Raw genomic sequence first — 9,128 nt, 5'->3', positions numbered from 1 at the left:
ACTTTGCCAACAAAGGTCTGTCTAGTCAAGGCTATGGTTTTTCCAGTAGTTATGTATGGATGTGAGAGTTGGACTATAAAGAAAGCTGAGCACTGAATTGATGCTTTTGAACTGTGGTGTTGGAGAAGACTCTTGAGAATCCCTTGGACTGCAAGGAGATCCAACCAGTCCGTCCTAAAGGATATCAGTCCTGGGTGTTCATTGGAAGGAATGATGTTGAAGCTGACACTCAATACTTTGGCCACCTGATGCGAAGAGCTGACTCATTGGAAAAGACCCTGATGCAGGGAAAGATTGAGGGCAGGAGGAGAAAGGGACGACAGAGGATAAGATGACTGGATGGCATCACCGACTCAATGGACATGGGTTTGGGTGGACTCTGGGAGTTGGTGATGGACAGGGAGGCCTGGCGTGCTGCAGTTCATGGGGTCGCAAAGAGTCAGACACAATGACTGAGAGACTGAACTGAACTGATTCCACTGTTGGTGGGAATATAAATTGGTACAGCCACTGTGGAAGTTCCTCAAAAGACTAAAAGAACTACCATATGACCCAGCAATTCCACACTTGCATATATGTACAAAGAAAATGAAAACACTAATTTGAAAAGATACATGCACCTCAGTGTTCATAGCAGCACAATTTACAATAGCCAAGATACAGTCGAGATACGGAAGCAACCTAAGTACACCAACAGATCAGCGGATAAAGATGTGATGTGTATATGTGTGTGTGCGTGTATGAATTTTACACGGTCATAGAAAACTAATGAAATTTTGCCATTTTCAACAACATAGATGGAGCTGGAAGGTATTAGGCTTAGTGAAATGTCAGGCAGAGAAAGATACTGTATATTATCACGTATATGTGGAATCTAAGAAATAAATGAATGAATATAACAAGAGAGAAACCGACTCATAGATAAAGAGAACAAACTAGTGGTTACCAATAGGAGAGGGAAGTGGGGAAGGGCAATATAAGGGTAGAAGATTAAGAGGTACCAACTGTTATATATAAGATAAATAAGCTACAAGAATATATTGTACAGCACAGAGAACATAGCCAATATTTTATAACTATAAATGGAGTATAATCTATAAAATATTGAAACACTGTGCTGTATACATGAAAGACTAATATAATATCATAAACCAACAATATGCTAGTCGCTCAGTCATGTCTGACTCTTTGTGACCCTGTGGATTGTAGCCCACAAGGCTCCTCTGTTCATGGAGGTGAGAATACTGGAGTGGGTTGCTATTTCCTCCTCCAAGGGCTCTTCCCACCCCAGGTATCAAACCTGGATCTCCCACATTGCAGGCAGATTCTTTACCATCTGAGTCACCAGGGAAGCTATACTTCAATTTTAAAAATAATAAAACAAAAATAAATAGATAAGGGCTGATCATACTTTACTAAATTGATTTTGCGATCTACCATTTGAAAACATAGCTTTATAGAAAGCTTAGTGAATATGTACAGAGTGCCCCAGGGAACTCAAAAGACAGGGACAAGCGGTCATAATCAAGGACACAAAGAGTGACACAGAAGAAGAGAGTTGATGACAAGCCATCAGCGAGCGGGTGAAGACTTGAGGAAAATGCCAAGGATAGCCATATTAGCTTTTTAGAGTCAAAATCACACAGGAAGAAGAGGTTCCCTGGCTTGCAAGGTTCAGTAAGAGTGATGTGTTCACAGAGGACAGACAAAAGCAGAAATGATTAGCCTCTATTCTTACTCAGGTTTCTCTCTCATGGAAAAGGCAGAATAATCAGAGCTAAAGGGAGCCAATTGTAGATAAGGAGGCATTAAGTCAGCACCCAGCTGCTTTTGGTTCAAATTTGTGGCCATGTGTGAGTGCTAAGTCTCTGTGTGACCCCATAGACTGTAGCTTGCCAGGCTCCTCTGTCCATGGGATTCTCCAGGCAAGAATACTGGAGTGTGTAGCCATTCCCTTCTCCAGGGCATCTGCCTGACCCAAGGATTGAACCCGAGTCTCATGTCTCTTGCGTTGGCAGGAGGGTTCTTTACCACTAGAGCCACCTGGGGAGCCCAAATCTCACAGACTAATCATTGTTACTGTAGTTCAGGGACTTCAATTACTCTGCTTTAATCCTCAAACCTCTCCCTGAGGTACTGTTTTCCCTATTTACAGGTGACAAAGATTAAGTGGCTTTTCAAGTCTACAAAATTATGAAGTGGCTGAGCTGGGGTTGGAACCCAAGTATGAATTCAGAGATCACACTCAGTCCTCTGCCCAGCAAAATTTACCGGTATTACCGCTTCCAAAAAGCTGGAAGCAATGCCAAAAGACAGCTCAGATTGTGTTACTATAATCCAGCTCATGTTTTTCTATTTTACTTCCAATTATCAGGAAATATCTTGTCAAGGGCTTAAGTCCAAATGTTCCAGGTCTAAAGGACAAAGTTCAATGTTTGTGGTGTTTCGCTGATTAATAAGCTGCTGAAATCTGGCCAGAAATCACATACTCCCTGCTATGAATTATTCTTTGCAAATACATGCCAGCTCCTTACAAAAGAAAGTGAGGATCTTTAGCTTTGCATTAAGAAATCCATTCTAGAACTTTCCTTGGGGCCATATATATCCTCACCAGTCTATCTTCTGCCTCTGCACACTCCTATTCTTCAATATTTCCTATTGGGACTTCAGTCCAGTTCAGTTCAGTCTCTCAGTCGTGTCTGACTCTTTGCGACCCCATGAATCGCAGCACACCAGGCCTCCCTGTCCATCACCAACTCCCGGAGTTCACTCAAACTCACATCCATCGAGTCAGTGATACCATCCAGCCATCTCATCCTCTGTCGTCCCCTTCTCCTCCTGCTCCCAATCCCTCCCAGCATTGGGACTTACTGTCCTTAAAAAGGATGGAATTTAATTTTTTTTAGGATTTTACTTGTTTGTTTTATCTTTTTGCTGGGTCTTTGTTGCTCTTCAGGCTTTTTTCTAGTTGCAGCAAGTGTGGGCTACCCCCTAATTGGGTGTGTGGGCTTCTCATTATGGTGGCCTCTCTTGTTGTAGAGCACGGGTCCCAGGGTGCGATGGCTTTAGTGGTTGCAGCACAAAGGCTCCGTAGTTGTGGCTCCCAGGCTCTAGAGCACAGACTCAACAGCTGTGGTGCACAGGCTTAGTTGCTCCACGACATGTGGCATCTTCCCACTCAGATCAGGGATCAAACCCATGTCTCCTGCACTGGCAGGCAGATTCTTACCACTGAGCCACCAGGGAAGCCTGGGAATTTGGATTTGAAATCAGGTGCCATGACACCAAGAATCCTTTTCTCTACATCACTTTCTCTCCTTTCACTTGCTCATGCAAGTTTTCCCTCCACCTCATCCTTCCTGCTAATCCACCTGGAAGTTTCCTACTCGTGACCAGTCTGCAACTCCTCCTGATTTTTCGTGATAGGATTAGTAACCCCTTCATTTATCCTCATAAATCTTCACATATACATCTACAGAGTCTCTTTCCATATTGTTTCATGGTAATCAGCTTGTAGTCTCATTGCTAACACTAAATTCTGAAATATGTGACTGAATACTGTATCCTATTCTGTCCTGTGACTTTGCACAAGTGCACAGAGCTCAAGTAAAAAAAAAGTACTTGGTAGATGTCTGCCAAATTGTTTTGTGGAATTAGCAGGCTAGTGCATCAGGCAGAGAAGATGATGTTGGTTGCATTGGTAGAGGAGGACCAGTGAATTATTTGTTCTTAACCTAGGGTCTCAGTGAGGTCCTACCGCAACATATATTCAAATTTCACTCATTTAGTAGATCATTCATAGGTAGATTTTTGAGATAGCATGTGGCAATAATAAAAATTAACATTTACAGAGTATCTTTCATGGGCCAGATTTTATACATATACCTACTGTGATAGGTATTATAAGCCCATAATATTTAGGTGGAGAAACAGGCTCAAAATGGTAAAGTTGAGGCAGGCTAACACCAGGGACTCTTTGCTACAATGCTTCCACCTGAACAAACATCTCCCAGAGCAACAGAGGGACTAAACTATAAGGGACTAAAAAGAACTGTATGCATAGGCAGTTGGAACAAATGATCAACAATATGATACAAAAAGGACCAAAAATCCAACAGCCATGTAAAAGTTGTTGGAGCAAAAGTAGGGTACTGCACATGATTCCTATACACAGTTCCATCAAGCAGGTTGGCCAACCACCCAGGCCACCCCTGTGGCCTGACCACTGGATAGGCACCTACCCTCACCCCATTTAAGGGACCAGATTGCTCCCCAATCAAGGAGCAAGCAAGGAAACCTGTTACATGTTTTTACTCCCTGTGCTGCAGCACGAGTCCCCAAAAAAACCTTGCCTAAATTTCTCCTCTGACCTGTTATCAATTTCTGTCGATTAAAAAGCCCAAGAATCCAGGTCAGTAACAAAGTGACCTGAAAGCTGCAGAACTGAGGTCCAGCCCAGGTCTGCTGGAATCCTCCACTATCCTTTTCCCACTAGAGTGTGTTGCCCGGAGTGGGCACCAGGGTAGCAGAAATATGAACACTATTAATAAATGCTAGCTTTGCTGTTTCCTTGTAACAAAGAGTTTCACATGTTCAGTTCAGTCACTCAGTCGTGTCCGACTCTTTGCAACCCCATGAATCACAGCACACCAGGCCTCCCTGTCCATCACCAACTCCGAGAGTTCACTCAAACTCACGTCCATCGAGTCAGTGATACCATCCAGCCATCTCATCCTCTGTCATCCCCTTCTCCAGCTGACCCCAATCCCTCCCAGCATCGCGGTCTTTTCCAACAAGTCAACTTTTCACATGAGGTGGCCAAAGTATTTGAGTTTCAGCTTCAAAATCAGTCCTTCCAATGAACACCCAGGACTGATCTCCTTTAGGATGGACTGGTTGGATCTCCCTGCAGTCGAAGGGACTCTCAAGAGTCTTCTCCACAGTTCAACAGCATCAATTCTTTGGTGCTCAGCTTTCTTCACAGTCCAACTCTCGCATCCATACATGACCAATGGAAAAACCATAGCCTTGACTAAACGGACCGTTATGTCCTGCTAAATTGCTTCAGTCGTGTCTGACTCTTTGTGACCCTAGGGACGGTAGGCCCCAGGCTCCTCTGTCCATGGGATTTTCCAGGCAAGAGTACTGGAGTGGGTTGCCATTTCCTCCTCCAGGGTATCTTTCCAACCTAGAGATTGAACCCTTGTCTCTTAAGTCTCCTGCATTTGGGAGGCTGCTGCTGCTGCTGCTGCTGCTAAGTCACTTCAGTCGTGTCCAACTCTGTGCAACCCCATAGATGGCAACCTACTAGGCTTCTCTGTCCCTGGGATTCTCCAGGCAAGAGTACCGGAGTGGGTTGCCATTGCCTTCTCCAATGCATGAAAGTGAAAAGTGAAAGTGAGGTCGCTCAGTCGTGCCCAACTCTTCGCAACCCCATGGACTGCAGCCTACCAGGCTTCTCAGTTCATGGGATTTTCCAGGCCAGAGTACTGGAGTGGGTTGCCATTGCCTTCTCCGATTTGGGAGGCTAGCGCCACCAACTTAAGAAATGAGGAAGTTGCCCTAGAGAGGCATGTTAACATTCCATACACCAGGGGGCACTGTTTACATCGTCGTTCACTGGAAGTGCAGTGCGCCTGCGTAGTGAGCACGCTGTAATACCTCAGCGGCCGCCGGCACAGATGGGTGGGAAAGACTACTAATCCAAGGGAGCTCCCTTATTTCCTTCCTGTGTGCTGCTGTCACCTCAGAAGCATCTGGGAACCCCTCAAGACACATCTAGTATCCGTCCACAAGATCCGTCCAGCTCCAGGACTATACAACTTCTTGTGAACCTGCCTTACTCCCATACGCCACATCTCTGAGGGAAAAAAGTTGTATCTCCTCTGACGATTCACCTCGACCTTGCTGCTGGTCTCAGCATATAATCTTTTCCCTTCTCTCCCTTGGATAGATTCATGATTTTCTCTGAAATTCAGAGACCTTATCTCTAAAATGGGGGTAAAGGTAATTTACTGATCCTCTAGGCTGTCTTTATCTGGTTCTAAGTTGGGGCGGGGAGCGCCTGCAGGATTTGAATGTCCTTTAGAAACCGCACACCTCAGGTGGGAATTCGAACACAATCTTGCCTCACGTGGGACAGGAGCCCAGGTGAACCTCATGTGATACTCCAACCCCCAATCTTCTGACTGAAACCATGCGCCTAGTCTCGGGACTTAATGAAGTTCAGGAGAGGCAAAGTGAAAGGTAAGAAGTGGATTTATTAATATCCTTTGTAAAGAAGTTGCCGGGCAATGGGGCGTGAGATGGTCGTGTCTCAGATTTCAGGCGAGCTCCTGAGATGGTCTGCCAAGTGAGGGTGCTTGGTGCTGGGCAGGAAAGACGGCAAAAGCGAGCCGGAGTAAAGGGAGGAGACACACAAGACTGAGACAGAATGCAGGCGTTTTGGAGGAGAAACACGCATACTTCCTGGCAATTTCCCTTCCTCCCCCATCTGAGCTGCTTGAAGGCTCTACACCATCTTCCATCCCCATAACCACCCATCCTCCTGTTGTTTAGTTGCTAAGTCATATCTGACTCTGCAACCCCATGGATTGTAGCCCGCCAGGCTCCTCTGTCTATGGGATTACCTAGGCAAAAGTACTGGAGTGGGTTGCCATTCCCTTTTCCATGGCATCCTCTCCACCAGACATCAAACCTGCATCACTTGCATCTCCTGCATTGACAGATGGATTCTTTACCACTGAACCACCCATCCTCCCAGCTGCACATTATTCCTACTCTGCTCTCTGTTCTAGCTCTCTTTTTCATTCAAAAAGCATAGGTCCACCCCATGGCCACTTTCTTTCTCTTCTCAGCCATCTGGTTACAACCAGAAGTTAAAGGACTGAGGCTCCCTCCCCACGTACTGGACCCAGGTGGTGAAAGTAAAACAGGGAGTTCTCACTCCAAACCAGACCTGGTCTTCCCACTGCAGCGTCCTCATGGCAAAGTGGTTCTGGGAAGTGCCCTAATCACAGGCAAGGCTACCAAGGGGACTTGCGGACACTGACATTATGTTAAGCTATGACCATAGTGTGCTTTGGTCCCTTCAGACAAATCACAGTCAGGCTTGGGGGGTCCAGAAAGCTGCTGCCCAAGGCCAGACCTCAACTTCTGTTGAAATTTAAGTCTTGGTACAAATCAATGATATAGAATAATCCATCTCAAACTGTATCCCAGAGAGTTATACAGGTGGTACCAAGAAAGGGAGTAAAGGATGTGGGCAAATAAGTCTGTGAAATGACAAACCAAAATCATTTTGTGTATTTTGTTACTGAAGGACTTTTCAAAGTGTTCAGTGTGCCAGAATGCACTGTCAATCTCCAGGAAAAGGCTATAATAGACATTTCCCAAATTTACTTTGTCTAAGGAACCTATTTTTTTATAGAGCATGTTTTGTGACTTGTGTGTGTTCCAAGGAACAAACTTGGGGAAATATTAATGCTGGCTCAAATAAGCTAAGACTTCAAGTTGATAGAGAAACTTTTTAGGGTAGTAGCAGTAAAGCTATACTTTATGTATGTATGTGTATATATGCATTATATATACACACATATATAATGTATTTACATACATGTATTAATATTATATATAATGCATAATGTTATAAGTATATATTCTTCTTTGACAACAAATAGTACCATGGTTAGTGAAAATCCACAAACTATAATTTTTACATGATTAAAAGTCCCAAATCACTGTCCATTTCTTATTTTTTTCTAAGTTTGTGATTCCAAAAGTAACCAACAATTAGAAAAGAAAATCCCAATATTTACAAAAATCTATTCTGAATCAATGTATGTATGTTTCTAAACAGTCAACAGGATCATATGATCTTTTTCCGAAAGTCCAAAATGTTCAGTTTGGTTTTTAGTAATGTTTTACTTCAAAGTCAATAACAAGGTATGACTGATTAATCGTTTGGATTAGGATGATCTCTAGACATTGAACCCCTATTAAAAAGTTATTATGAAACTACTGACACTTTCTTAGAAAAGTTTTCCCCCTTGTGTAGTACTTAAAATTTTATAAAACCTTTAAGAGAAGCAGAACACTTCTAAGCAGGGCACTTTTCCCTTTAAGGGAAGCAGGACACATTTATTAAATACTTACTATATCCCAAGCACATTGTTAGGTGCTTCTTATATGAGGTTTTGGTGACACAGTAGCCAAGATACACTGATATTCATGAAAAATAAATGTGAGAGATCCTACAATGGAAGGGACACAGCAAGAACCCAGGACATCAAGCTCTCTCCTCTAACTCCTGACACATCTCCACTGGAGCAGGTGGCCATGTCCGTGCCCATTCCTTCCCGCCTGTTCCACTGCACATGGGAGTTTTCTGTCTCTCAGCGAGGTCTCAAACTGAGCATCTCCATGCTGGGAAGTTTTCTGCCTAAGCCAGGCAACTGAGTCTGGAGCTTCTTCCCTAATTCTCACAATATCACAGGCCCCCTCCAGTCTGGTTATTTATTTTGCAGAAAATCTGAGAAGTGAATCTGTAGCCAAGATACACCAGTATTTATGATAAATTAATTGGTGTGTGACAACAGCTTGGTCATTCACACCTCTCTCCCAGGCAGTGGGCAAGGGTGTTCAGGTGGTTGGGGAAAGTTGGATATTTATGAAATTGCTTTGGGATGTACATCCTGCTGCCTTCTGATTTTCTAAGAGCCTGGAGCCAACTTGGGAATGGAGAGTGAGGGAAGAAGACTCCCGGGTCTGGGTAGTGGATAGGACAGACAGGACAGGGGTGGGCTGCAACCCAACTCACAGATAAGAAGACCGGTAATCCCTGAAGAATGCCAGCCCCAGTCCCAAGAGGGTGAGCACCAACAGCTTCGCCATAGCCTGGGACAGACAGCAGCAGGATGGACAGACGCACAGACGGGAGAAGGGGTGGAGACCCTGAGCGCCCGCAGCCTAGGGCTGCTCTGGGGTTGGCCCCACCCCTCCCCCGGGCGCAGCTCACCCCGCCCGCCCTGCTCAGGGACTGCGGGAACTTGCTTGGGGTCAGCGCCTGCAGCCAGGTGCTGAGCGCTCCCGAGGCTTTACAGAGAGAACTAGCTGCCTAGAGCGGGCAG

The 9,128-nt window shown here is 44.8% G+C and overlaps 1 protein-coding gene across 1 annotated transcript in view; it reads right to left on the bottom strand.

Annotated features, from left to right (window-relative positions):
• PON1 (paraoxonase 1) overlaps window positions 1–8,972 on the bottom strand; it is a 33,903-nt gene extending 24,931 nt beyond the window's left edge. The window contains exon 1 of the mRNA XM_010839750.1: window positions 8,819–8,972. Coding sequence (XP_010838052.1) covers window positions 8,819–8,892 — 74 coding nt within the window. The 5' untranslated portion in view covers window positions 8,893–8,972. The remainder of the gene's footprint in view (window positions 1–8,818) is intronic.
• Window positions 8,973–9,128: the final 156 nt, after the last annotated feature.

The sequence above is a fragment of the Bison bison genome, unplaced genomic scaffold (genome assembly GCF_000754665.1).
Source record: "Bison bison bison isolate TAMUID 2011002044 unplaced genomic scaffold, Bison_UMD1.0 scf7180017864134, whole genome shotgun sequence".
NCBI lineage: Eukaryota > Metazoa > Chordata > Mammalia > Artiodactyla > Bovidae > Bison > Bison bison.
Note: the sequence above shows the minus strand (reverse complement) of the source record. Positions and strands in the feature narration are given on the sequence as shown.